This window comes from Recurvomyces mirabilis (assembly GCF_035927965.1).
Source record: "Recurvomyces mirabilis strain CCFEE 5264 chromosome Unknown scaffold_3, whole genome shotgun sequence".
Classification (NCBI taxonomy): Eukaryota; Fungi; Ascomycota; class Dothideomycetes; order Mycosphaerellales; family Teratosphaeriaceae; genus Recurvomyces; species Recurvomyces mirabilis.
In genome coordinates, this window is record NW_027041937.1 from 996,214 (window position 1) to 1,024,047 (window position 27,834).

Consider the following 27,834-nt stretch of genomic DNA (forward strand, 5'->3'; position numbering starts at 1 on the left):
GAAGATATCCCGTACACTACACTAGTATGAACAAGGAAGGTGAGCATTGGCAGACGTAGCGACTCTGGGCAAAAAGGACGATCCTCCTTCCATCACCTTAGTACGTTAGACCATCTCGCGTGCATCAGACGTGCGATAGGGTGATGATTGCGTGCTCCAGATAGCTGCTCAACATTATGGCCTTTCGACCTTTCTCGATGCCGCTGCTACAGGTCTCTGCACTGAGCACCTCTGCACTACTTGTGCATAACATCAAGCTAGCAGCTCTTCAGAATGGCTGAAAAGACCACGGAGACGATCGATCAGCGAAGTGCAGAGCAAGCAGATCCAATAAATTCGTCCTCATCTTCCGAGCTCGATGAAACCTATCACCTGTATAAGCAAGAAGATGCAGGCAATCTTGATCCGGACGAAGCCAAAAGGGTCCTGCATAAGATCGATTGGCATCTTATCCCACTCATGATGGGCACCTATATGCTTCAGTATCTAGACAAAAGCTCGATCAATTTCTGCAGCGTCTTCGGTCTGCAGAAAGGCACTCATTTGCACGGCCAGCAATATGCTTGGTATCGTCCTCTCTCCTGAGTCCCCAAAAGATGGGTCTTGGCTAACAGACGCCATTCCATCCCTCCAGGCTATCATCCATCTTCTATATAGGCTACCTGGTAGCCCAATACCCATTCGGACGATTACTCCAGGTATTTCCCACAGCACGGGTCATCGGCGTGGCGACCTTCGCATGGGGCATCCTACTCCTGACCACGCCGGCATGCAAGAACTTCGCCGGCATAGCCGCCAACCGCTTCCTCCTCGGAGTCACGGAGGCGGTCGTTAATCCAGGCTTCGTCCTAACCCTGTCAATGTGGTGGAGACAATCTGAGCAACCGCTCCGCATAATGCTCTACTACAGTATGAATGGCGTAGCCGGGATCTTCGGAGGCCTCCTCGGATTCGCCATCGGACATATCAATACCGGCTTGGCGCAATGGCAGTATGTCTTCCTCATTTTCGGAGCCATTTCGATGGTCTGGGCTGTGGTTTTCACGCTGTACATGCCGAACCTACCGTCTTCGGCTCGATTTCTGGATCAGAGGGAGAGGATAGTAGCGGTGGAAAGAGTGGCGGCCAACAGACAGGGAGTCAAGAATCATCATTTCAAGTGGTATCAGTTCTGGCAGTTTGCGAGGGATCCGAAGACCTATATCTTGTTCTTCATGAGTATTGCTGCGCAGATACCGAATGCTGCTTTGGGTAGCGTGAGTGGTACTCTACACACATTTCAGAGGCACTTGCTGATGAGAGTGCTTCGCCATAGTTCACTTCCTTGATCCTTACGGGTTTCGGCTTCACGGCCCTACAGACACAGTACATGCAAATACCTGGTAATGAGCACTTACCAATCCTCTGGGTTGACCGGACAAGGCGGACTGACCGCTTCCAGGCAATGTCGTACAGATTGTGACGCTCCTCGCCAGTGGCTACGTTGGCTCCCGCTGGCCGAATATGCGATGCATCATGATGCTTACAGGCAACTTGATTTGCGTGATGGCTGCCGGTCTTCTCGTTGGCTTGTCTACTGACAACAAGTGGGGCCGCCTGGTGGCTATCTGGCTTTGCTCGTCCCAGAGCGTGGGGTTCGCGATGAGTTTGATCATGGTCAGCAGTAACGGTGAGGATCAAATTACTTTGTATCCCTAGTCAATGACAAGGAGGCTGATGTCGTGAACAGTTGCTGGCTACACCAAGAAGCAACTTACCAACGCAGCTGTATTCGTCGGTACGTCTTACGGCTCATTTCACTTTGAAGAGGACTGACAAGTTCGTATAGGGTACTGCGTGGGCAACATCATCGGGCCTCAGACCTTTCGTCAGAAGGAGGCGCCGCTCTACCACTCTGCTTACGTGGCAATGCTGGTCGGGTATTCTTTCAAGACCATCTTGGTCGCTGTACTCTATGTCTACATGGTAAGAAGAGCCCAGCCGAGGCGAGAAGGTCTAGTGTCGTGCTGTGCTAACTCTAACCAGTGGAAGACCAATGTTAAGCGTGACCGGGAAGCCGCTGCGATGACTGCCGACGAGATTGCTCAGCAGGAGAAGGAGGCCATCGAGAAAGGTATGCAGGACCAGACTGAATTTGACAATCGAGGCTTCAGATACGTGCTATGAGATGCCGGCCTCTGCAGTCGTGGTGGTTCGATCATTCCTGAAAAAAATACTACCGCCTTCTGCAAAAGACGAACCGGTATATGCTGAATTTAGAAGATCTGTCTACCAACCAGCCACCATATCCGAGATGGAGAATCTCGGGATCCGACGTTGATGTCGCCAGATTCCACTAAGCACTCGATGCCCGCATGTTACTCATAGCCCGATCGATGATCGCACAGTGTCATCTGTGGCCTTGTTTGCAAGAGTACTGACCGTGGTCACTGTAACGGACCATAATGGATCGTGAGTCGCATTATAAGGGCTAATATAAGTCGTAGTAATAGCCGTCAAACTATAACTGCATCAGTTGATCATGAGATATTTGACACATCTATTGCTTGACGATCTGTCGAAGAAGTCGCATCGATGTGTACGAACATTGCGGGACAATTTCGGACTTGACTCGGCGACATGTTGGTGCTGCATCTTGACTTCATCTTCAGGTGCCAGTCCCGCAGCACATGTTATTTTCCGTGCGGTGAAAGCAGCATCGCAAGCAGCATCGTCTGAGCTACACGACTGGTCATCAGAGCATTCATTGAACATTGCACTCATTCCACTGCCACCAGCGTTCCTTCTGCCGGAACTGAAGGCCGAGGAAAGCGCGAGTGAATGGTCGCGTGAGCTGCTCCTGCCTTCACAATGGACGACTCAATACCAAACACGCAGCCCTCCTCCGACCCTGCGAATACGTCCTCCGACGCTACAGTCGCCGACACACAGCCTCAGACACAGACACAGTCACAACCCCAGATCACCTCCAGCGACGACCCTTCATCCTTCGACGCGAACGCCGATCGCGACCTCGATGCTGAGATAGGTGGTCCCACATCCTCAGCTATGAATGGGCAGGGCATGAGCTTAGATGACGGCGGGGAACTACCTTTACCATCATCAGCAGATCAAGCACCAGTCACGAACAACAGCACAATGGCAGCACAACAACCCACCGCGGCAGCAACAGCAGGAGGCGATGGACAAGCAGTAATCGAACCCCGGATACCACAAAAGAAAGACGCCAGCCTACGAGAGTTCCTCGGTAAAATGGACGACTACGCTCCCATAATCCCCGACGCAGTAACAGACTACTACCTCACTCTCGCCGGCCTTCCCCCACCACCTCAAACCGACCGCCGTCTGGCCCGACTCCTCGCCCTGGCGACCCAGAAATTCATCGCCGATATCGCAGCAGATGCCTACCAATACAGCCGCATAAGATCCACGAATACTACGTCGAATAACCCGCTTACCGGGCTCGGTGGCGCGGCGGGTTTCGGGACGGGTATGGGTGGTGGTGAGGGTGGGGAGGGGGGTGGGAAGGGCGGGAAGAAAGATGGTGGGAAGGGTCCGGCTTTGGGTGGGCCGAGGGCGGGGTATGGCGGTGGTGGGGCGGGAGCGGGACAGGGGAGGACGGTGTTGACGATGGAAGATTTGGGGATGGCGGTTGGGGAGTACGGGGTTAATGTTCGGAGGGGTGAGTTTTATCGGTAGTTTATGATGGGTCGGGCACGGGTGTCAAGTTCTTATCATTTGATTTGGGGCGTTCTGGATGAGGCTGGGACTGGCCGCTTGGGGTATGGCATAGACATGGCGTAGCAGGGATACCCACACATGAGCACGAGGACATGCAAGAAAGTGCCTGCAAGCTCAAGGCTTTGGCGCTACTGTTGTCTGTATAGTAGCATATACTGTACCAATATCTGATAGTCTGCGCTTACAGTTCGGGACACTCTCCAAGCTGGCTCAACTCAACGTAACGATTTTCTTGCTGCAAAGATACTCCGTGCGAAGCTATGCAATACGTTCCCTTCTGCTGTGCTAAATGTGGTGATGTTGTTCTCACACCAAATCGTTTGTTCGTGTATTCGCCGAGTCGGGCTTGACTCAAAAGCCGAGACCGCTCGGCTGGAATCGGCAAAGCTCAAACCTTCGTCATGGTCGCGGCTCGGCAAAATGCTCGAGCACATGCCACTCTGAGGGAGAACGACTATGCGCGACCTGCTTACAATGTCCGATATGTCCTAGATCCGATTATTTCCTATTGACTTGCATACGTCCTTCCGCCCAGTAGACAGTGACAGGGCAGAGAGTCTACTGATAGACAAATGTTGCATGAACTCCCCTAGAAAGTACGATCGCCGACATAACCACTCACGAACCCATGCGTCCATGATCCACGAAGATGCTGACTGGCCCGGTGGCAGAAATGTCGCCAACGACCTATCGACCCACGAACCACCTGAGATGACATCTCAACACACCACATCCGCCGCCGGCACAAGCCCATCAATATGTCCTGCCGACCACGAAGCCATCGTGCCCTTACGACACCAACCCAACGATGAGCAGCAGCGTAAAATACCGAAGCAAAGCTGGGAGTACATCGTCAAAAGCGGTGTCGCAGGGGGTATCGCAGCCTGCGCAGCAAAAACAGTAGTGGCACCACTGGACAGAGTCAAAATCCTCTTCCAAGCCAGTAACCCTGAATTCGCGAAATACACCGGCACCTGGACCGGCGCGATCAGAGCGATCCAGGATATCTACCGTACAGATGGCGGACGGGGCCTGTTTCGCGGCCACAGTGCGACGTTACTTAGGATCTTCCCGTACGGTGGCATCAAATTCTTGGCTTATGAGCAGATTCGCGCGGTTCTGATCAAGGGTAAGGATCAAGAGACGCCGTTGCGGAGGTTCATGGCGGGGAGTCTGTCCGGGTGCGCGAGTGTGTTTGCCACGTATCCGCTTGAGGTTATTCGGGTACGATTGGCGTGGGAGACCAAGGGGCAGAAGAGGGTGACGGTTCGGGATATTTGTCGCACGATATACCATGAACATCCGCCTGCTCCTAAGCCGCCGAGTGCAGAGGTGTTGCAGCAGAGTTTGAATATCCCGAGGTCTGCGGCGACGGCTGTTAGTGCGACGAGTGAGGCTGTTAGTGCTATTACCGTCCGATCTGGATTGGCGAATTTCTTTCGAGGGTTTACGCCAACGCTCTGGGGTATGATACCCTACGCCGGGACATCGTTTCTCGTTCATGATATGGCGGGAGATTTCATGCGATTACCACATCTTACACCATATACCGTTCTACCCATGTCCGAGCGATCGCAGAAGCATCTCGCGCCAGGCAAATCTACACCATTACGCGCTTGGGCCGAACTAGCTACTGGAGCGATTGCTGGGTTTGTGAGCCAGACTACATCGTATCCTCTCGAGGTTGTGCGGCGAAGGATGCAAGTTGGTGGTGTAGTTGGTGATGGACACAGACTTACGATGGTGGAGGTTGGCAGGAACATTCTCAAGGATAGAGGGTGGAGAGGCTTCTTTGTTGGGTTAGGGATTGGGTATGTCAAGGTGATTCCTATGGTGGCGACGAGCTTTTATGTTTATGAGAGGGGGAAAGTGTATTTTGGGATATGATCACAGTCATGGCGTTGGTGGGAAGCAGAACTGTTAGGACATGTATATACCTCAGTCAGCAAGTCGCACACTCAACCTCAGCCTTTGTCTTGTTCGATTATTCACGTAATGAAAGTGCATCTTTCTCCACTTTCCACAAGTAGCCGGGATGCCCTCGGCTCGTAGAGAAGAAGTATAATATACCGAAGGGGTGCTTACGTAACCAGCTGTGACGGCTAAACCAACGAAGTCCTCCTCACTCGAGCTTCAACCCATACAAACATCCAACCATGCGTGCCCAGTTCGAACTTGGAGGTGGTCGCCCACGCGGGTCGGGAACGCCTGCTGCTGGTGTGGTCCTTGAGTTCCTGAGGTATTCTTCAGCCGAGCGATCGGGCAGAGAGCTTCAGACCTTGAAGTGGCGGCGCTGGATTACATGCGCGGTTTGGGGGTTGGTGTGAGAGATCTATGAGGGGGTCGACGTTTTTGCTCCTTTTGGCTGTCAACCGATATTCCCTCTTGTTCAGATCGGGGATTGTGGTGAGTTGATGATGTGGAGCGAGTGTGTGTGGTGGACAAGACTCTGGTGGTCGTCGGGTTCGATTGAAGAGTGAGAGAACGGAACTTTTGCTCCATTCCTTAAAGATGACTTCGTCCATACTCTGGCAAAATATTGCGAAGACGATCACGCTTATTGATATACCGCAATCCATCGCTGCTGCTCAAGGCGCTGTCCAAAATCCGTGTCACGATGAGCTGCTTTCTACCAACGCGGTCGAGACACCCTTTACAACGAACGAGCCGAAGACCGCGGCGAAAATTGCGAAGCTGACTGCTGCATCAGGCGATCACGAGCTACATGAGCGATACGCTGCTATTCTTCGAGACGGCCTTGCTGTGGTGAAGACTGCTCATGAGAGAGACTGGTGCTTGCCGCGGACATTCGTGGTGACATCCACAGGCAAACGGAAACGCGAGGAAACTGATACTCCTACTGTCCTGGATGAGCTTGTCGCGACGGAGTCATCGAGTGAAGATATTACTGTCACAGCTACCATCGCTGACGGTCCCGAATACACGGACAACTACTGCAGGCTGGCTCATAGAGCAAACCAGGATGACGTTTCCTCCCTGTCGGCCTCACTGGATGACAAGCTGGTGTACAATAGAGAGATGAACCAAGCTACGATTCGGATGCGAACGACGTCTGAGACTGGAAATATCTATCGTGTCCCACCACGTTCATCCTTCTATCTTGGAGACTGTCACAGTGGCAGAGATTTCCGCATAGCAATTCGTGCTCAAGCTGAGCACGAAGATTCTTGCAAGGACTTCGACTTCATACTTCTGGATCCACCCTGGCCGAATAGGTCGGTCAGACGCACACACAAGACACCTGGCTCAACGTATAGCATCGCACCCAATCTCAACGAAGTTGAGGATCTGCTTTTCGGCATGGACCTCGATATGCTCATGGCTGACGACTGTCTGGTTGGTCTTTGGATCACGAACAAGCCCGCAGCACGCGAGATGGTACTTGGCGAGGGCGGTCTCTTCGCAAGCTGGGGCGTACAGCTGTGCGAGGAGTGGGTCTGGTTGAAGACCACGATACATGGCGAGCCTATCACGCCGATCGAGGCTACTTGGAGGAAACCTTACGAGGTTCTGCTGCTTGGGCGCAAGCGATGTATCGACGCTGCAGGCATCTTGCCTGTTCAGACCAAGATCATTGTGGGTGTTCCAGATCTACATTCTCGCAAGCCTTGTCTTCGCGAGCTGATGGAGCCACTCGTGCCAAACAAGGAAAACTATCGTGCTTTAGAGGTCTTTGCCAGATACCTTGTCGCTGGCTGGTGCAGCTGGGGTAACGAATGCATCAAGTTCAACAGCACTGAGCACTGGAAGAGCCGCGGCTCCAAAAGGCCTCGACCGAGCAACGCCTAACACACAAGGACACTACTGAGCCCGAGCAAGTTTTGAAGTCGTCAAAGACCTAGCAGGACAATTCTAAATTACGGTCTATATTCTACAACAAACTTGCACTACCCTCATGATACAGCCTTAATAGACAGCCGGCCCGCTGACCTTCAGTGCTGCTATCGCCTGCTCGATCGTGATAACATCAATTGGCACCTTTGGCAGAATACCCTCGAGGATGTTGGTGTTGATGTCCGGCGTATTCGGAGGTGTCTCAATGGTATTGTTCGCGATCACGTAACTACAACGACGTCAGTAGATGAAGACATTCTCTCCCGTCTGCAGGGTGAGCCCTTACACCTTGTAGTCCAGATCAAACAAGCGGTATGCTGTACTCAAGATAACGCCCGACGTTCGAATACCGGAAAGAATGACGGTGTCGATCTGCTGTGCTCGCAGAATCTCCTCCAGCCCATTACCAGCACCGGCATAATATCGAGTCTTCTGCAAGACCACATCTCCAGCTGTATCGTTCACATAGAAAGCTGGATAGATCGCTGTCATGTTCGAGGAAGCTGTCCCGAGCGCACCACCAACTTGTGCGAAAGGTGTAGCAGGGCCAATCTCAGGTTTGTGGCTATTCGAGAAGAAAATCCTGGTGAAGATGGAGAGGGGTGCAGGGGTTTGAGCATGCACGGCATTGATCCAGTCCGCGGTGTTGGAAATGAAGCTTTCGCCTTCAGAAGTGGTGGCGACGGAGCTGACGAGGGCGTTGATCAAGTCTAGGTTTAGGACTGCATAGTGTTGACCAAACGAAAGAGTCTTGTTCGCCGGAACAGTGCTGGAGATGGTATTGTTGCAATCATCGTAGCCTGGAGTTGTCGTGCTCTGCGCAGCGGTAGATGATAGAAGGCCGGTCAAGGCTGCAGTGAAGAGCGTGGTCCGCATCCTCGTTGCAGTATACTACTGTCGTTTCTGTGATTGATAGTATTGATTGCCGCTGCTGGTGATGCTTGGATAAATTATGATATTAATGCGCTCTTGCGGGATGATCAGGTTAGAAATATACGATTCCAGCGCCGTTGTTGTCATGACGCACGCTTCACTCACCGCAGCCGTCTTCATGTCTCGGTCGTAGCCATGGCGTCCTTGCTCCATGCTAGCGTGATCTACCAGAGTGCAAGCGTCATGTCAACGGACGAATTTGGGTTTCAAATCTTTCTCGGCAAATGTGCCGGAGGATTCGGTACCGAGATATAATATTTCCACTTTGGATCACGATCCGGGCTGCAAACTCTCTCGTACATCTAGAGGAGGCTATCATCAGTCTCCTGAGTATCAGCGGCACATAAAGGACTGGACATACGGTCCGGACAAGAGCTATTCTCACGAACACCCTTGGCAAGCCATCGTACTGTCTGTTGCAGTCGTAGCGAGCTTTGTTCACGCACCTGTGTGATAGTGGTTCACGCCAAAACGATGCCTTTTTCACCAATCTCTTCTGCGTGATTGTACCACGCCTCCGGCAGGTTCGAAATGGCGCCCACTCGCTCGTACGTCTTCCAATCTCCAATCACGATCTCCTTCCGGTGATGCGCCACCAGCCCGATGTGGTCAAAGTCGAGCTTCGCCGTCTTCGCGACACACAGAAAGGAAGCTTCTGTGTCAAAGTTCCGCCATGTCCGAGTCTCGCCTATGTTTGCTCGCCTTATACCCTGGTTACTAACGGTACCGCTAGCTACGTCGCGAGACCCAGTGGCTATGAGCATTCCATCGGACGGAAACCACTGTTCCGCTGACTTTGTGCCGTCTGGTCTGTGGTAGTATGCAAGATACTCGTTGGCGCCGGGATCGAAGCGGACTCTACAGCGCAAGAGTCGGCCCGTGATTAGAATGAATCCTGTACTGACATCGCCAAAGACATTCTCTGACTTTCTGTTCACGTGTGCGCCGAGCAGCTTAGCCAGATGTGTGATGCCGCGATATCCTGTCCATACGACACCTCGATCTATGGAGCCCCATGAGAAGGAAGGTAAGCTATTATCATCAGTCGCATATGCGAGTCCTTGATTCTCTGCGCCAGGCATGGCATGCCATAGCAGATCATTCAATAAATTCTCGCTCCATAGGCCTGCGATATACTGATAACCATTCAGCTTCTGAAACCTTGTTGCAATACCACCGATGGCTGTCAGCTTGTCTTTGGGGAAGGTGAGCCGCCGGTAAGTATATGCTTTCACGCACATCTGCCACTTTCGTGCCAGCGTCAGCTCGCCAAGCGTGTCTTCAGCAGTGGAAGGATATGGAGGCAGGGAGCCCTCGAGCATGCGATGAGTTTTGCACTCGTAGATTAGACTTCCTGGGGTGAAGTGCAAGATACGAGGAGCGAGATACGCTTCTTGGAACGCCCAAGCGCGCTGGTATAGGGGACCTGGACGACGCAAAGTTGCCCAATCGCTGGTGTATGGTGGCTCTTTCAACCCTTGATCCAGTCGTGCAGCTAGTACAGCACGCCTACGAACCATGTAAGTCACAGGCTCACCCTCCTTCGGATGGAACTCTACGTCCTTCGCCGCCCACTCCTCAGCCCTTGGGCGTAAGAATGGTGTGTGCGGATCGGGCGAGGATCCGGCACCTAGCACAAGCTTTGCGTGGCCGTACACATCTCCCATCATAGCGGCCTCGCGCTCCCAGTCGGCAGGATCATCTTGTACAATACAAAGGGAGTCGATCCATATATAATGAAAATCCAATTGTCGTGCAACGGTGACGGCATTCTGGAAGGTGGCTGGCAAGTCCTCCCACGCAATTGCCTTCTCGAATGCTGCCCTCGTTGCGTTCGTGAGATTGATGATAGTACTACCACCCCAACAGTGACTCATTGCGACCCAAGCAGGCATGCCGATAGACTCCGTGCAAAGACGTATCTCGTCTTGTCCAATGTAGATGAGGCGAGTAGGCACGAAGATCTCATCCTCAGCCTGCGAGATGGTCTGACATGCGGTGTGATTCTTGTTACAATCCTCCAAAGCTTGTCGCATAAAGGCCAGGCTTTCCTCTGAATCTGATGACTCTGGGATTGGTCGCGCAGGTCCAGCTGTTGGCAGATCACCATGAGCTTGCTCTGATGCCTTAGTAGTTTTCGGGTAGACTTCGATATCGACTCGCGCATGCGCCCAGCTCGGATCGAACTCCAACCCACGACACCAAATGATAAGTGGCCTGCCCTCGCAAATCGTTAAGCCTACTTTCTTCAGTCGTAAGGAAGCATAGCTGAGCATACCCATACCAGCAAATCTCGGAAAGACAGCATCCAGGACATCGCATACGAAGGCGCAGTAACGGCATGTGCTCAACGGCTCACCTTTCTCATTCCTAAGGCGAGGCCCCATTATATCCTTGAGCGAGATCTCGTCAAGCTGTAGCGACGGTACCTTCCCAGCGACGTCCCGTGCGGCTAGCGCAGCATTATCTAGTGATGCGTCCCAGAACCCACGGCGATTGCCCAGGGACTCTTCATGGCCAGTAGGGCGCAGATTGTTGCATGTCATGCATACACCACTGAGCGAGCCTTGGAGGTAACGTGAGAACATGCGGCCAAGGTGGTCGATGGATCCGGCACGTTTGTCTGGGTCCTTCGTGCCCTCGGCAAAAAGGGCGAGTTCAGATGCGGTCAGATTCGACATCGTGCTTTGGCTTGATCTACTAACAATGCTGCTCCTGGTGGGGAGCTGGAGGTAGGCTATATCCGTGTCGTGAGTTTCTCAAAATTGATTTCAAGCTGCTGTCACACATCAGTTGAGCAGCGTGTCATACATGTGTTCTGTGACTTAGATCCACAGGCTTCATACTCAGCTTTCCCATCTCAACGATCGTCGGTGAGCTGTGAGGATTCTGTGGCGTTCGGTCTGGCCTCGAGCTTGCTACTAGTCGACGCCACATGCTGTTGGCTGCAGCAGTCATACCTTGACGTGGTGCTGACTCAAAATGTTTCTGCGCGACAATATTCTGGTGACAAGCAGCCCAAAATTCATGCTAAAGTCGACGAAGGAGAACTTATCCTTGTTCTTACCTTATGACTGGAGGCCGGTTTCGCATGTCCACTCGGGGGACTGCATTCAATAGGTCTCCACAATCGACATGGGAGGCGGCTGATTTGAAAATCGTTCATACCATGTCTACGTTATGTACACTGGCCAATACCAATATGCTCAGTCCCGCGAGCTTGGATCATGTAGGGATGCTTTGCTCACGCCTCCGTCAGAGCCGCAGGCCTCGACCGCTTAACAACACCAAGCTCGACCAGACGTTCCCAGACAGTATCTCGAGCATGCAAAGCACTCCTATCAAACACCAATCCATCGACTCCGCCCAGACCAGCACAAGTATGCGCTAGCAGAAGCTCATATACCCGTCTGCGCAATTTCGTCTCCTCGTCCAGTCGGAGCTGATGCTGTCGATCCTGTTCGTTGTGGCCTTGTGGCAAAATATGTTTCGCCTGCTCCCTCACTGCATCATCCTCATCATGATTTGCTGAGTTGACTCGACACGCCTTGCGCACAAGGCTAGTATGCGATGTCAAGACCGGAGCATAGAAGCCTTGCGTCACAGGATTGTCCCGCACATCAAGCGACCTCAACGTCGGCAGCTTGCTGAGTGTGGCAACACTCTTCCGCAACCGGTCGAGTCTGTTGCCACATACACTAAGCTGCTCCAGCTTCTGTATGTTCAGGAGTGGTCGGGTGTCTCGTAGAGCATTGAAGTTGAGATTCAAGGTGCGCAGATTCGGCAGGCGAAGTCCAAAGTCATCCGGCAGATCCTGGAGACCGACTGATACAAGCTCAAGGTGCTGAAGATTGAGGCAGCTGGTCATGATGGTCATGGAAGGCATCACATTGCCAGATAAGCGCACATCCCGAGCTTCGCAGCCTTGATCAAAAATGGAAACGGCTTGTCCAGTGCAGAGTTTTTGCCTGCGCAACGATAGCACATTGAGATGTCGCAAGCTGCTGAGTCCGATGATAGTCTTCAGGCTGTTGTCGTCCGCATACAAGTCGCGGAGCTGTGGGAGATGTATCACATCCAGTTGTGCCAACTCGCAACGTTGCACCGACAATGTCTGAAGAGTTGCAAGTGAGCTATTGAAGCTTAAGCCAGCCGAGAGCATGTTGCCGTCGAGCACACACTTTTGTAAGGCATAGAGCTGCTCCAGATGCTCAACGGCGCAGATATTGTTCTCGGCAACATCAAGGTCGACGAGGCGCTGTAGATGAGTGCCTTCAAAGTCCAGATGCTTAACCTTGTTCCCGCGAACACTCAGTTTCAGGAGGCCATCCAGCTCGTGCAGGCCGTCCAGATTTGCGATCTGGTTGTCGTTGGCAGTGAGTTCTCGCAGATGTACAAGACAATCCAAACCAATGAGACTTGTGAGCTCGTTGTTAGACAGATCGAGGTATTGCAGATTCATCAGGTGATGCCATGAAGACAAGCTCGACAGCCGGTTCGAACGAGCATTGAGCATGCGCAAGGTCGGAGGCGCTCCTTCTAGGTGCGTGAGAGCATTATCACTGACGTTCATGCGCTGAACACCAGTGCAAAAGTCGTCGAGGCCGTACAGAGACGGCAAAGAGCGATCATGCAGGTCGAGCTCGCGAACATCTTCCCAATACGGTTCAGCTTCTTGCACATCTGTCAATGTCTTGACCAAGTCTTTCACGGCAAAAGCGTATCGATCGTTGACCTGGACCACGGCGTGGCGCGCCAAGCGCTGAGCAAGTGCTTTCTCCGAAGGCCTCTCCTCGTCCTCCTCGTGAACAGTGAAGTCGGGCAGGTCGCTGAGCAAGAACGTCGAGTTGAGGTCGCCTTTGGTTGGAGATGATTGAAGGTCAGTGATTTGTCCATAGGTCTGGTGGCGAGTGGTGGCCGGTCTGGATACGCTTAGTGACAGGCTCATCACGCGCTCGCCTGGCAATGCTGCGATGAGGGAGATCTCGCTCTGCTCTCTTGGCTGAGCATAAGCTTTACTTGTCAAGGTCTGGCGACGCAGAGACATCTGACGGGCCGGCATCTCCTGCCATGCCTTAGCTGGTGCGGTGAAAGGCCGTTGTATGCTCTTCCGGAGCTTCGGCGACTCGATGGGTCCCAGACTCTGTTTCATGCCATCAAGCGCCGTATCGTCGCGAAGTTCAGCTTCAACCGTAGCTTGTGTCTCGCCCTCTTCTGTATGCGTTGGCAAGGACGACTCCTCCATCAACGGCTCCTCCACGACCTTCGCACACTCCCCTCGAAGCGCAAGAGTCGCTTGAGCAGCTGCATATGCTAATGGCTGGTTTCTAGCTTTACCCATATTGCTCATCCTGGCTAGCTCCTCGTCACTATATGATGTTGCACGAGTCTCGACTTTGTCCTGCGTGCGACTAGACGCAAAAGCTGAGTAGCGTGATGGTACCGAGCTGGAGTGAGCATGATGGATGCGGCCTTGCGTGTGGCTACTATCTCTTGTCACAGGCCGTGAGATGACAGTCTCAGCCGAATTCTGTCGCTCTTGAGGTTCCGGGACGTCACACGCTTGCTCGGGCACAGCAAAGTCGATTTTCTCAGAAGGCAGACTAGCTCGGCGAGTGGTCTTAGCACTCGAGCTGATCCGACGCAGTTCAGTCTGCTCGTCCACATGCAGGTCTGAGATCTCTCGAAATGGATCATCATCACTTGTCAAAGTGCTGGGAGGCGCGAGATACTCGCGCTTCTGCTTCTCCGGACTCTTGACACGGACCCATCGCTGTTGATGCTTGTCGAAGGTCATGCCTCCAACCTCTTCGCCGATCAGATGAGCGACAGCATCTGGTGCTAAAGTGCCAACATTTTCGGACTTCCGAGTGGAGCTTGTACCGTGGGTACGCCCGGTGGATGGCTGAGTGGCGTAAGCAGTACTTTCGGATCGCTGTGAGCTAGGACGAGAGTCATCTTGGCTCTCTTCGCCACGGCTCTGCTCAGCTATCGGGCCCGAGATGCGAATGTTCGAGGCCTCGTCAAGGACGATAACATTGTCAGCTCTGCTATCCTCGTCGTTGATAGCCAAAGAAGCAATAGACTCTGCAATGAATTCTGTATTTTCCGTCTCCTGAAATCTCCGCAAGTGGCTGACGACCCTCGGATCGGTCTGTGGTTGCAAAGCAGATCTCCAGCCACTGTGCCTGCCCTCCCTGGATGGTGGTCGCGAAATGCGGAGTGACTGTCCAGGGTCCTGCAGAGAGTGATCCGGCGTAAGAATATTCTCCACGCCCTCTCCTTCAGACTCCTCCACACTGCCCAATCCACTCGCTGGACGGGCTTTGGCCCGAATGAGCTGCATGACCATTACAGCCTCGTTCATGAAGTCCTGCGTCGTGATAGATCTCTTGCGTTGACCAAACTCGCCAGAAGGCTTGTGAACACGCAGCGTGAAGTTCGCCACTTCCGCAGCCAACGCCTCAGCCTGCTGCTTGAAGCTAGGCGGACCGTCCATCGAGCCTGCGATAGACGACTCGATATGCTCCAACACTGCTTCTAACCTTTCCGGCTCCTGCTCAGCAAATTCCTCAGCTGCCTCCCTAAGTTCAGCTCGGATCTGCTGTCGACGCTGACTAGGCGTTGGATTGCGTGGTCGAAGGATCTTGCGGCTGGCGAGGGTGTCCGGGTCTGCGATGTCCTGGCTATCACCTTGTCGGGCATCCTTGCGTTTGCGACTGCTGCTAGCTTCCTGCATATGATTGTGGTAAGATAGGTTTGCTTCCGAGATGCCATCCGCAAGCTCTGAGGCGTGCAGTGTCCGCCTACGCTTCGGTGTCGGGTTCTTGAATGGCGATGTAGGTGGCCTTTTGCCCGTGTCGAAGGTTCTGACCTGATCAGCACGCTCGTAGTAGGCGTCCATCTCAGACGCATCTTCCACTGTTGCCTGCAGTCTAGCAGGTGATGTCGGCCGAGCTTCGATAGTTGATGCCTTGGAACTAGCTGGACTGCGCTTGGAGAGCTTCCGCTTCATCTTGAAAGTGCTGCTAACAATCGGCGAGGTCTCTTGTCTGAAGTTGAGAGGGTCCCTGCCACCAGGCACTGATATCTCTGATCCAGGTGATCGATCTGAGTCGGACGCGCTCGTGACTGTTATCTCAGCATTGAAAGCGTGCTGGTCCAAAAACCCACTTCCGAAGGACTGATGAGATGAGGCTATAGAGACCTCGCGCTTGCTCGATGGCGGCAAAGATTCCTCTGCGGTATTCGGCAACTCGTCCTTGACAGGGTTACCGTCTGGATCGAGCTGGCTCATGCGCCTTAGTAGTCGATTACTTGTGAAAGTATCGTGAGGCCCAAAAAGCTTCAAAGGACTTCCAGAAGATCTCGACTTGGGCAGATTGGGTGTCCTCGGGCGCAGCGGAGTGGACATCGCAGCTGGAGGGGTCGGAGCAGCTGGCAAGTACCGACTGTACGCAGCTGAAGGAGAAAGCAGCTCACTCTCTTCGCGAATCGCGCTGTCCTCGACTTTGCTGGGTGATGGGCTGAGAGGCCTCTGATTAAAGGAGCCGTAGCCAGAGTATCCGCCTCGGTTGAACTCGATGTTACCATTCAAGCTGGCGACAGGCGGTGTTCCGGTCGGAAGGTTCTCTGACAAGGAGAAGTCGGGTCCTGTTGGTAGTGTGTCGGAGCCTGGACCATCTGTGAAAGTCGACGCTTCGATGCGGTCGGCATTAATGTCACGCTCCGGAGTGTTGTCTTCGTTCTGACTGGGATGCCGAAGGTTGATGTTCATGCTCTGGAATTGCTTGATGGTGTGCGAGTCAAGAGCGGCATAATTGATCTGCCCATTGATAGTGGTGTGCTTTGAGATGTATACCGGGCTGAAGTCCTCCTGTTCGAGCTCCGTCTGTCCACTGATGGTGCGATTGCTGACGGCTGGAGTATCGGCTTGTTGCTGTATCATAGAATTGTCGTCCTCCTGTTGCAAATCACTCGAGCCTTGGAGGTCAAATGAGTTGCTGCGATAGCTCTCTTGCCCAGAGGTCTCCTCGTTGCCGTCGTACAGCTGCTGTTCATCCTCTTGCAAAGCTTCAAGCTGTTCTGACCCTCCGTTGAGGGAGTAATGCTTAGGCCATGGAGGTGGGCTGGACGGCATGTGAGCATCGCCTTTCTGCAGCCAGCTCATGCGCTTTCTTGGCTTGAGATCCTCGTTCTCTGGTCCTTTCGACCTTGCAAATATGTTCTCCAAGGCTGATGGCCCGAAGAGATCCGTCTGATCGCCATAGCCAACCTGACCAGCCACCAGTCTTTTCTTCCACTCCAATGTTTCCTGCTGCTTCGCTGGCGATGCACTCTTCGACCGCAGCTGGACTGTCCCACAGTCAATCATTGACCCATCGGAGACTTCTGATACAGAACGGGTTCCGGCAAGACGCGTGGATACGTCGCGCCTCCGAGTACTGTTGATGTTGCTGCCGGTAAGTGGTGCAAGCGGACTCCTCTTGAGCTGCGTAGTTGCCTGTGACGAGGTCTTCTGGCTGGCGATGGACGAAGGCAGCCCGCTGAGGCCTCGTCGCGGTGCTCGACTGCTGTTACTGCGTAGGGAGCTGGCATCATGGCTCGCAGAAGAAACATTGCTAGGCATCTGGACTCCTGCTGGGACTTCCCACGCTTCGTCGAGGCCTTGCAGCCATGGCGCGACTTTCGTAGTCATGTTGATCGATGATATCTGTCGCTGTTCAGATTTCGTAGTGTTGTGGTCTGATGGAAGCCGTGGTAGCCAGCACCGCTCGCCAGACGACACGTCAGACAGATGTCTTGCAGCAGTCACACGTAGTGATGAGGATTATCAATGTCCAATCGCGCCAAATGTCACGGTTGAGGTCGCTTCCTGGCCGTCTGATGCCTAGTTGTCGATTAGCGAAATCACTAGTCGTTGCCAACAGCAACGGAAGTGGCGTTGTGTTGCGCCACATCTGCTCTAGCGCCACTTCTGCCTACAGAGAGCACCAGCAGACCTCATCCATGTTTGCCACCACGTCGCTATTCACTGCTGCAACGGAATGTAGAGTAGAAGAGAAGCTGACATCCGTCCTCTCATCACCTGTTTAGTTCGGCAACAAACGCCGCAATGAACTGTCGCATCACCTTTCCGCACCACTCACTGGCATCTGAAGGTTGTTCACCATGATAAAGACTCATAAACCACGAGGTTACATCTGGACCTGTCCCTCACATTTCCAGCAATCCAAGGAGATAAGAAACATCCAATATGACGATTGTACTCCGGCATTCGCTTCGGCCATATGTCCGGAGTCTGATGACGAGCTCTCAGCTCAGGAACGAGTAGCAAAGCGACGGAGGATTGAGAAGCTTGCGGATGACTATCTCAATGGCCAGCCGCTGTTCATCTCATCCGCAAGGCCTCATCCTGTGACACTAAGACATCTCGTGGAAGGCAACGAACGGAGTCGGTTTGAGCAGAAGTACACTCTGCCCACGGCCGAGGAACTGAAAGATGCAGTCCTTGAAGGAGAGTCCACAAAGTCTCGCGCGACGATCAAAGAGACTTCCCGAATATCTAGGCCCCAGCAAAGATCTCGAAGGCCGTTCAGACAGGTTGTTGAGCAGACCGTTACAGAAGAGCGCGCCACATCCGCTTGCAAGCAGTTCCGACAGTTCAAGCCTATCAAAGTATCACTCGAGCCCAGCACAGAAGCTGTCAAGCAAGCTGCAGCACTACGTGATCGAAGACTACGCCGCGCAGTATCCGAAGTACCACTTCCTGTCACTCGTACCTCATCGGACATTATTTCCGACTCGGACAATGTAGAGCCATGCAGCGAGCCTGGCTCTGTAGCACAACAACGGGCTATGTACAGCCGGGAGCAGCCGGGTACGGAGTGGCTACTGCGCAGGCAGACGAAGCTATTCGAGCTCAGCGCAGATGCCAGCTTTGATGAGCTCAATCGATCGAGCTTAGACATTTCTACTAGCCCGAGCCAAGCACCTAACCCAGTTCTCAAAGCGCACGGTATGATGTTGGACAGCAATGCTCCTCATAGTTCTGCAGATCCAATCACTGGCCCTGGTCCCAGGGCCTTGGCCGTGCCGAAGCCTGTAAACAGTGGAAGGACATCGCTCCTCGGCAGCTATGTCGAACACTGGGAGTGCTACGGCGCGAGTGGGATCTCAGACAGGATCCCAGACTGCAGTATTCAGCCTCATCAAATCGCGGAGCGCTATCATACTGCACCTGAACCAGCCAGTGACCGAGATGTAGCAGCAGATGACAGCCAGAGCAAGTTGCTCCGGCAACACGGCTTGTCGCCTACCAGTCGTACTTCACGGGTTTCAACAAACCAGGCCCAGGTCGAATGGCTCACGACGGAAGTTGACAGTACGACTGCGTCACCTGGAGCTGAGATTAGACGACTGGTACAGGCGTCTGCTAAGAAAGCTGGAAAAGTCCCCAAAACGACCCGAGCCAAGTCATCTGGCAACAATAAACCTCCGGGGCAATCACGAGCCACTCGAAGACGCTCAGCACCCAGTACATCGCAAGCTGGTCCCAGTACGGAAGTCGAAGAAGACAGTATCCAATATGAGACCAGCCGGACCGGATCGAGAGCATATAAGATTGCAGAGGACGACGGCACGCCTTTCATGTTCCGCAAACGAGTGGCCAGAGATGAGGCCAGTGGGCTAGAAGAGTCGAAGGACGTCCCACACAAGACAAGCATGCGGCGTGCGGTGAAGTTTCCATCATCAGAAGATACGCCCGAGGCTGCACACGAGAGCAAGAACCCTGTCACACCAAGAGTAGAAATCTCCTCTGGAGGCGACTCGTCCGCTTCTAAGCTCAGCCTTGCTCTCGCTGATGTACATCTCAACACTCTTCTACCTGACGCGCCACTGTCAGCGGGCCGCTCTTCAGCTATCAAGCAAGCCATTAGGCAAGAATTCAAGGACGCGGATGCTGACGTAAAGATCACACGTGTGACCGATGAGCCGGCCTCGTCTCAGGTTGAAGGTCTTAGCGAAGCTCGGAAACTCTCGCTCAGTTCTGTCGGTGCACTTCTCCATCACGAGGACGATGAGCAAGCCAGCGCACAGGCAATCGTCGAGAACCTGAACAATGAAGACGCGAGGGCTGTAGTTAGCGATGTTGTCGGACAGTCGTCGCCGCAAACTCAGTGGCTTGGTACGCAAGCTATGCTTGCCCAGGCCCACCGGGATTTCTTCGACTCGCCATTGAAACGACTAGGTGACAAGGACAGCCTCGATTACAAAACGCCGGATGCGAGCTTCGCCTTCCCTGGCTCCGCCCCGCCTACTGTGCATCGCGAGATCCTCCCTCAGATGTCGCCAGAGCTAGCTCCTCTGCCAAGCACGCAAGCGATTATGGGCGCCTGGTCACCCTGGTCAACAATCAAGAAGCCACGCACGAGACTGAGCGAGAAAGCAGCGGTCTTGCCTACAGTCACGACGCTCCCCGGATTCGCAGAGACCGATGGCAGCTTCCACAATCACGCAGGTAACGATGCACGCCGGCGCAGTAGTCCCCGCTTCTCTGCTTCAGCTACAAACTCGTCGGCGTCCTCCACGCGGATATCATTCAGTGTGACTAAGCCGGTGTCACAGGAGCACGCTCAGGAGAAGTCGAGGGCTAGCGTAGAGACACCCAAGTCAATAGTGGAACGCAGCCAAAGCCGACAGGGGAGCTCTTTTGCAGACTCGGTTGTGATAGCAAAGGAGAGTGTGTTTGACACGAGTGCGGGACACACACTGTCTAGCTCGCAGCACGCACAGCTTCTATTCCGGGAGGACTCGAACGTGGACGATACTATAACTGAGATGACTACTGAGGTACTGTGTACGTAGAAATCATCAAATACCCGATTGTCCATGGTGTGAGAACGGTACAAGGCATGCATGACATATCGCTCGGCTTAAGAATGGCACCTGGGTTGGGCTAAAGACAATCACGAATTCGGGAGAACAATACTACCGTCGGTACAAGACTGGTGGGCAAACGCTCGGATTTAGGGTATCATATACTTTGTACAGACATAATGTAGCGAAGCACGTACAGTACAACCAATCTCGCACCCAATCGCTCTTCCCACCATGCCAGTGCGCCTTCCCAAATGCGAACTTATGCATTTCTTGACTACGTATCGTACACTTCGTTCATCACCGACTTCATTACAAAAAGTACTCTCCTCTGCCCTGCCTGCCTGCCGGCACAGCACGTCTATGGTCTGGCACGGCGGAGAAGATTTTGAAGTCTGGCTTCAGATCCTCGCCTACCGTCATGATACTGGCTACGTTGCCACATCTGTAGCAGTAGTTTGGTGCTGACCACACTGTGACGACGTCTTGTGAGGCGAAGTGGTATTTGTAGCCTTCGTTGACGAGTTGATGGGCGCGGGCTATTAGGGAGAGGGAGTTGACGTGGTTGAACTGTTAAATGATATCAGCGTTCTGGTCGCACAGGTATTTCATAAGAGCTGTGCATCTTACCTCCGAGCTAACTTTGTCCCCGAACAACCATCCTGCCCCTCGTGGCGAAACAGCCCATGTCTCCACTTCCTCAGGATCACTCCAGACCAAATCGCAAAAAGCACCCTCATGTGGAATCTCCTGGGCTCGAGCCACAACTCGAATCTGATCTAACGTCCTGATCTCAGGACTCAGACCACCGTGTACACATAGCACTTTCCCGTCAATGATAGCGGCTAGAGCGAGGAAGTCGAAGACTTGACAGCAGGACTTCCATACGCTGGCGTTACCGTATTTCTGTTGGCATTCTTCGTAGAAACCGTAGACTTGGGTGATTTGCCGGGATTCGTGGTTGCCGCGGATGAGGGTTATACGATTTGGATATCTATCGGAACCATGTTAGCTTACGATATCGATTCCAGGAGATATTATCAACATACTTCGCCTTCAAGCACATCAGTAATGTGAACGTCTCCAAACTAAAGTACCCTCGATCCACAAAGTCACCTAGAAAGATGAAATTCTGATTCCCGTTCGCATTATCTGTCTTCGCCGTACTCTTGCTCCGACTCGGACCCGGACTCCTGACGCCGACTCCACTATCCTCGCTCTCATCATCCTCCTCTCCGTACTCCTCGTCCTCATCCTGACCCATACTCCGACTTCTCACCCTCCCTCGTTGCAGTTCGCCTTCCTCTACCGCCTCCGAACCATCGTTAGACGCACCAGAAGTATAAGCACTGTCCCTCTGAAACCTCCTCTTCATCTTCTTCCTTACCTTCGGATCCGTAATTTGTGTCGGCGGTTCCAGATCCGCTGCGTTTATCGCCGCACTACTGACCCTGTCACTCTTTCCAGTCTCCCTTTCCTTCTCAGCTGCCGCCGCATTCGCTGCCCTTTCTTCAGCCTCGCCCGGCATACCTCCCGCCACGCGGAATAGCTCCAAAAGATCGTAGAATTGGCCGTGGATGTCTCCACAGACTGTTACTGGGGCACTTACGGGTTGGATGTTGGACTCTTCCATCAAGTATTCTTTCACTGTTTCGCATAATCGTTTCATATCTGATTCTGGTAGGTAGCGGCATAACTTGGCTTGAGTAAGCCACTCATCGGGTCCAGCATGGGAGGAGAGTTGTGCGGGTCCTGGCTGGGGAACATCGGGGTCCCGGTCTCGCGCCATGATCGATGGCCAAGGTGGAAGGTGGTCACGAGGGCTGTATCGAGGTCGATATGAGGCCGATTGTGTTGGTCGAAGCTTGACAAAGGATTGTGATATTTGTACGATCGGTCTTTTGCCTGTCTCTTTGGACTCGTCAGTGGTATTGTTTGTTTGCAATGATGGCAACGTGATTGTTCAGCAGTAGCAGCAAGTGTGAGATGTGGGTGTGAAGGCAGGGGTCCACGGCAATGGCGCCGAACGCCACAACTCGTGGCTACTCTACTCCACCGTCCGTGCCCAAACATACATGCTGACTGAGACATTCAGAAGCGAGTCCGAGGCCATGGCCGTGTTATAAATCGTGCCACTCGTACGGGCAATGGAGGGGCAACCATCCTTAGTGCAATAGTGCACGACTGCAATTTTTCAGATTCTACCTACCGATTTAAATCACTGAGACGAACAACATTGACCACTATCTTGAAACAATCATAAGGTTAACTGACCCCGACCTACTCGATATACATCCGAGCATGGACGGATACGCAAAGACCTGGCCCCGCATCCTCCTCCGCACAGAAGGTGCGGCCATCTTCGCCTCCACCATCTGGGCCTTCTCCCGTACCGGACTATCATGGTGGTACTTCGTAGCAGGTCTCCTCCTACCTGATCTAGGCATGGCCGGCTATCTATCAGACTCGAAACTCGGCGCAGCCATCTACAACTCTGTGCATACCGAGACGCCACCGATCGTGCTACTCTGCGCTGGCATGGCTCGAAAGAACCCTTTGCTGAGTGGCGTGGCGTTCATCTGGTTGGCGCATATTGGTATGGACCGGATGCTTGGGTATGGCTTGAAGTACGGGACCGGGTTCGGGCATACGCATCTTGGTCTTATTGGGAAGAATGGTCGCTTGGAGAAGTAGTCGGTGGATTGGTGTCGAGTCAGTACGATATCAATATTGACCTTGGCCGATGATGATCTTGCGCGACTGCTTCCAAGAGTGCCTTGATTTCGACTTGTAAAGAAGAATCGATCTGATCTGTGGTATTACGAGTGCCCCCAGCGTAGGTCTGAGGTAATAGTTCAGCCTGCCGAGTCCTTTTGGTGACCGAGGTAACTGTATGCTGACAGGGTTTTCTGGATCCGTTGACTACATGCACGTACTAGTGCACAGTCTCGTAGACTTACAACGCATCCTGACCTCGGCGTATTCAACTCTGTTTGGTTGGAAGACTCACGATGTGCTCAGCTCTTTGTAGCTTTTTGCAGCCTTCCAAGCACTCACATCAGCTGATCCGTTTTCATGCCGTCTACACAGAACCCATGTGTCTCAGAGAACAAGCCGAAACACAGATCCATCTGCCTGCCCGCTTCATGAATCCGATGACTGCCATCGTACTGATCAGCACTCCGGTATGTCGACCGTTGACGTCCATGGAGACGTACACATGAGCCATCTTCGTGTTGTCGTCGAAGTTGACGTCTATGTTCGTCACTTGCAGATGATAGTCGGGGTTCTCTCCTGCAAGTGCACGGAAGCTCTCGATCATCTCTACTCTCGTCGACAGAGACGCATTGATGTCCATCACGGGTATTGTTACATCCGGGGCGACAGCGTTGAAGCCCGCATCAGTGAAGTCTCTTCTGTTGATGGCATCCATTGTCTGTCGAGTCAAGGCCTCGACTTGAGCTGCATCTTTCGTGCGATCCTTTGTTCGATGGCTGTCTGTGACCTTGCTGAAGTCGGGTTGTTGTGGCTGCCGCTTCGACTCGACATGGGCCTTTAGTATGGCAGTAGAACTTAAGTTGTCTTGACTTGAGCGGGTCTTGCTTTTTGGTCGAAGGTTGGCTAAGCAATCTCCGCAAAAGCTTACACTTGCTTGAGCTACATCCTTCGACGTCGCCCGTGCAATGCAGTTGTCGCAGGGGACACTTCTGGGCATGTTGAAGCTTGGCTGGAAAGATTGAGTGAGTTTCTACTTGGCAGACACAAATCATCACAGTCGTCGGTCTGGCACTCTTTGTATGCCTACATCCGTGGCTGACAGAGGTTCGCGAACGCGAAGGCACATAAGGCTGTAGACGTGAACTTAGTATCTTGATATTGGATGCGGAAATTTCGACCGTACTGTTGGTTGTATGCACAGACCGATCGCAACAATAATTAGCAGCAATATAAGCGACGATCTTTGTACATATGCAGCTTGGCTCGGAGTATGGGACAACAAGGTCCGAGGCTGATGACTAAACAGGACGTGGTCTCATTATGGACCCGTGGAGCAAGACGATGCAGGCTTTAGGAACCTTACTTCGACGCAGCGACGCTCACCAGCGTGACCTGCTCGAGTAATATCGTTCTTAGACAGATCTGCCTCAATATCACTATTGTTGTGTTCGCGGCCGGGATTCGATAGTGCAACTTGCAGATATGTAGGAAGTGGATATAAGCAAATATGTCAATCTCAACTATATGACCTCGAGATTTCCCTCAACAATCAGAGACTCCAGACAAGAGTGTCATTGACCATTATGTATCGACCATTGAAACTGTCTCGTGTTGTGTTTAGAGCCGTGCTCGGACAGTGCTCAGACACACGTGAATCGTGACTTCCTGCTTCGGAAGAGTTACGGGCCGTAGCGTTCATCCGAACGTTGGTTGCCTAGACTCGGGTGACGTATCCGGAGCGACACATTCGTTCGATGAAGTTGACGAGTTCTCCTGTCTTGCGCTTCCTGCAAACTTGACATCTTCGTTCTCGTTCGAAAGAGAATCGCCGACGTGCTGGTGAGCTCGACAGCCTCGCATCGACAACCGACTGGAATCGAAGCACCTCCTCGCAGAACCGAGACTCGACATGGAGCGATACCATCAGCAGTCACTGCCGCGTGAAGATCCGGACAGTGGTCGAGCGCCTTTGATGGCGTATTATTCACCGTATGCAGAATTCGAGTTCCCGGAGCCATTCACACCACTGCCTGGACACTTAGGCTCCTTTGCTCAACACCCCGTCTCTGTTGACCGCATCCCATTTCGCAACGAGACCAGCAACAATCTCGACCCTACGCAGCACACACAGCAGCTGGCCGACCACTTCTCGTACAACAGCCCCTACTTCGACCTCTCACCAGACACATACCCAACCGATTTCGACGTCAATACCAACGGAGCACCCTATTTCGGGTTTCCACCCACCGACCAGCCGCTTACATCAACGTATCGCGCAGTGCCGGACGATTGGCGCACTCCCTACCACACTTCATCAAACCCTCTCCCACCCATCGTAGGTGCAGAGACGCCGCAAGTGCTTATGAGACAAGCTTCTGCCAACATGGCAAACACCACCACAAACGGCTTGCAGCACAAAGCCACTCCAAACAATGCACCTATGCCGGATGACCACAGCGACAACGAGGAAGGCCCTTCTCTCCACAGCAGTACTGTCGGTGGTCAGCATGCCGCCGCTTCTACCAACTCTTTCCCAGCCACTGCGGCGTCGACTACTACCAAGCGCGTCAAGCTTGGGCCAGTGAGTTCTCGCGCCCAGCCGTCGAAGCCGTCCAAGTCGGGTCGCTTAAACAACTCGAGGATGACGGGGATGTCCAGCAAATTGTCCAAGCCCACCATGCCCGCGCACGTCGTTGACGAGGATAGCAGTGAAGCTGGTGAGAAGACCGAGGCCGAGAGTGAAGAGGATCCTGAGGACGACGATGGCGAGGATGATGAGGATGGTGAGAACGAAGATGACGACGGCTTTGTCTGGATCTTCAACTCGATCACAGAGGCCAAGGTCAAGCAGTTCGATCGCGCGCCGCTCAAGCGCAACCTCGCAGGCACAGATGATGTACACCAGTACGTCAACGACAACCGCATGCAGAAGAATCTTGTGAAGAACTTCGTCGCTGCTTTGGGGGGCGGTTACCTGAAGACTCCAGTCGGCGGCGAGCAGTTCCCCAAAGGCGAGCGCATTGCAGAGTGGAAACGCTACCAGACGATTCACTACGACGTTGTCCAAGCGGCTCTCGCGAAGTCGACTGGTGCGGAGCAAGCACAGAAATGTGCATGGCTATTTGTGGATGCGCTGCTCGAGGCTCATCAACATGGCATCCGCAAGACCAAGAACTCGGGCACCGAAAGTTCACTCATCTTCTCCGTTCGCGCCAATCTCTGCATCCAGGTGCTTACCGAGATTCCAATGTTGAGAGAGAATTGCCTCAAGGGCGTCGATATTCACGCTATTGTGTCAAGTCCAGAAGGTGCGAAGAAGCTCAAAATTCAGAACTTGTGGGTTAACTATGGGAAGAAGATGGGCAAAGCCACGGGTGGTGGAAAGAGTGGTGGCAAGCGTAGTCGCAGCAAGCGTGCCAAGAAGGCGACTGGCAGTGCCGAAGTTGGCGGCGATGAAGAGCAGGACGGTAGCGAGGAGCAAGACGGCGGCGAGCAGCAGGGTAAAGATGAGGGGCCCGTGGAGGAGGGCAATGAAGCTGGTGGCGCGGATGGAGTTGTCGGCGATGGCTCTGGCAACGACGACAACGGGGTTGATGACGAGGTCGGCGAGAATGGTCAGGGTGGAGTTGCAGTCCAGCCTGACAAGAGCGCAATCACAGGCCAGAAGCGCAAGAGACCTTCCCGCTAAAAGACCGCGCTGCTTGATGTTCATACACATTGAGCCGGCAGGAATCGAGAGCGACCTTGCGGACACATGCGGAACCAGGATGCTGTGCTGAATCTTCAGTTGAATTGCTTCGAGAGCCACAGCGGAGTTTTGCAGGCTGCATAGCTGTAGTTTATAGATGCACGTCAATATTGACGCTAACGCTTAAAGACATCCTCTGACTGTTCTGTGGTGTGGTCTGAATATGCCACCTCCCGACCTGGATGATGATTCTTGGTATGGCGGTTAAGATTGTCCACACGAGTAAAAGCCTTGTCACAGTGCTTGCACGTCATCTGCCCGTCCCTCGCATGATGAGTACGTTCGTGACGAGCGAGATCTTTCGATAACGCAAAGCGACCCTCACAAAACGCGCATACATAGGAACGTGGGCGGTGGCATCGTTGATGGTGGTTTAGAACAACACGACGATTGAATGTCTTGCCACAATCATCGCACACGAACGCAGCGTCCTGTGCCTTCTTACGTCTTGGCTGCTCAATTGGTCCATGACTATGAAGAGCAGAGATCGCCTCGTAGTCGCCCAACCGAACGTACTCTGCGTTGATACCGCGAGCCCTGAGTATAGACATGATGGCCGAAAGGGCTGTCCGAGGTACAACAGCATACTGCAGAGCTTCTACGACGGTACGAATGTCCGGCAGCACAGCATGTTTACCATCACCACTTTCCACGGCATCAATCAAGTCCGTGGTAGAGAAAGTGCTGGTGAGTATGCCAAGCGTCTGGTTTTCGATCGCCCACTGTCGAGCAGACTCGGCCTCATGTGTCTGTATGTGTGTCACGATGTGGTCGATCCACCCCTCTGCAGACAGGAAAGTCTTCCAGCAGAATCCGCAGGACCAGATGAGTTTGCGACTATGAGCCTTGCAAGAAATCGTGAGCAGGCACGCTACTGCTTCGGGGGAAGGAGCGCCATCGTTGTTTGCATGCATTGCCAAATGTCGCTTGAAATCTGCCTTGCGTTCAACAGCGTTTCC

General features: G+C 53.2%; 12 protein-coding genes across 12 annotated transcripts; 7 read left to right on the forward strand and 5 right to left on the reverse strand.

The window, feature by feature from the left end:
• Positions 1-273: 273 nt before the first annotated feature.
• LTS14_001710 (uncharacterized protein) lies at positions 274-2,166 on the forward strand (the record flags this gene model as incomplete). Its single annotated transcript, XM_064834418.1, has 7 exons — positions 274-566; positions 635-1,256; positions 1,316-1,382; positions 1,442-1,669; positions 1,730-1,777; positions 1,829-1,965; positions 2,026-2,166. The coding sequence occupies 7 exons, from the start codon at positions 274-276 to the stop codon at positions 2,164-2,166; spliced, it is 1,536 nt and encodes a 511-aa protein (XP_064698282.1).
• Positions 2,167-2,850: 684 nt separating this feature from the next.
• LTS14_001711 (uncharacterized protein) lies at positions 2,851-3,761 on the forward strand (the record flags this gene model as incomplete). The annotated part of the gene is given in 2 exon segments (XM_064834419.1): positions 2,851-3,682; positions 3,700-3,761. The coding sequence occupies 2 exon segments, from the start codon at positions 2,851-2,853 to the stop codon at positions 3,759-3,761; spliced, it is 894 nt and encodes a 297-aa protein (XP_064698283.1).
• Positions 3,762-4,377: 616 nt separating this feature from the next.
• On the forward strand, positions 4,378-5,628 carry LEU5 (coenzyme A transporter; the record flags this gene model as incomplete). The annotated part of the gene is made up of 1 exon (XM_064834420.1): positions 4,378-5,628. One exon carries the CDS (start codon positions 4,378-4,380, stop codon positions 5,626-5,628), a length of 1,251 nt encoding a protein of 416 aa, XP_064698284.1.
• A 624-nt stretch (positions 5,629-6,252) lies between these two features.
• LTS14_001713 (uncharacterized protein) lies at positions 6,253-7,551 on the forward strand (the record flags this gene model as incomplete). Its single annotated transcript, XM_064834421.1, has 1 exon — positions 6,253-7,551. One exon carries the CDS (start codon positions 6,253-6,255, stop codon positions 7,549-7,551), a length of 1,299 nt encoding a protein of 432 aa, XP_064698285.1.
• A 117-nt stretch (positions 7,552-7,668) lies between these two features.
• On the reverse strand, positions 7,669-8,472 carry LTS14_001714 (uncharacterized protein; the record flags this gene model as incomplete). The annotated part of the gene is made up of 2 exons (XM_064834422.1): positions 7,669-7,825; positions 7,883-8,472. The coding sequence occupies 2 exons, from the start codon at positions 8,470-8,472 to the stop codon at positions 7,669-7,671; spliced, it is 747 nt and encodes a 248-aa protein (XP_064698286.1).
• Positions 8,473-8,990: 518 nt separating this feature from the next.
• On the reverse strand, positions 8,991-11,210 carry LTS14_001715 (uncharacterized protein; the record flags this gene model as incomplete). Its single annotated transcript, XM_064834423.1, has 1 exon — positions 8,991-11,210. One exon carries the CDS (start codon positions 11,208-11,210, stop codon positions 8,991-8,993), a length of 2,220 nt encoding a protein of 739 aa, XP_064698287.1.
• A 563-nt stretch (positions 11,211-11,773) lies between these two features.
• Positions 11,774-17,227, reverse strand: NUD1 (the record flags this gene model as incomplete). The annotated part of the gene is made up of 1 exon (XM_064834424.1): positions 11,774-17,227. One exon carries the CDS (start codon positions 17,225-17,227, stop codon positions 11,774-11,776), a length of 5,454 nt encoding a protein of 1,817 aa, XP_064698288.1.
• Positions 17,228-17,700: 473 nt separating this feature from the next.
• LTS14_001717 (uncharacterized protein) lies at positions 17,701-20,397 on the forward strand (the record flags this gene model as incomplete). The annotated part of the gene is made up of 1 exon (XM_064834425.1): positions 17,701-20,397. One exon carries the CDS (start codon positions 17,701-17,703, stop codon positions 20,395-20,397), a length of 2,697 nt encoding a protein of 898 aa, XP_064698289.1.
• A 324-nt stretch (positions 20,398-20,721) lies between these two features.
• SIT4_1 (sporulation-induced protein) lies at positions 20,722-22,198 on the reverse strand (the record flags this gene model as incomplete). The annotated part of the gene is made up of 3 exons (XM_064834426.1): positions 20,722-20,979; positions 21,040-21,403; positions 21,459-22,198. The coding sequence occupies 3 exons, from the start codon at positions 22,196-22,198 to the stop codon at positions 20,722-20,724; spliced, it is 1,362 nt and encodes a 453-aa protein (XP_064698290.1).
• A 512-nt stretch (positions 22,199-22,710) lies between these two features.
• Positions 22,711-23,103, forward strand: LTS14_001719 (uncharacterized protein; the record flags this gene model as incomplete). The annotated part of the gene is made up of 1 exon (XM_064834427.1): positions 22,711-23,103. One exon carries the CDS (start codon positions 22,711-22,713, stop codon positions 23,101-23,103), a length of 393 nt encoding a protein of 130 aa, XP_064698291.1.
• A 388-nt stretch (positions 23,104-23,491) lies between these two features.
• On the reverse strand, positions 23,492-24,124 carry LTS14_001720 (uncharacterized protein; the record flags this gene model as incomplete). The annotated part of the gene is made up of 2 exons (XM_064834428.1): positions 23,492-23,962; positions 24,056-24,124. 2 exons carry the CDS (start codon positions 24,122-24,124, stop codon positions 23,492-23,494), a joined length of 540 nt encoding a protein of 179 aa, XP_064698292.1.
• Positions 24,125-25,036: 912 nt separating this feature from the next.
• On the forward strand, positions 25,037-26,815 carry LTS14_001721 (uncharacterized protein; the record flags this gene model as incomplete). The annotated part of the gene is made up of 1 exon (XM_064834429.1): positions 25,037-26,815. One exon carries the CDS (start codon positions 25,037-25,039, stop codon positions 26,813-26,815), a length of 1,779 nt encoding a protein of 592 aa, XP_064698293.1.
• Positions 26,816-27,834: the final 1,019 nt, after the last annotated feature.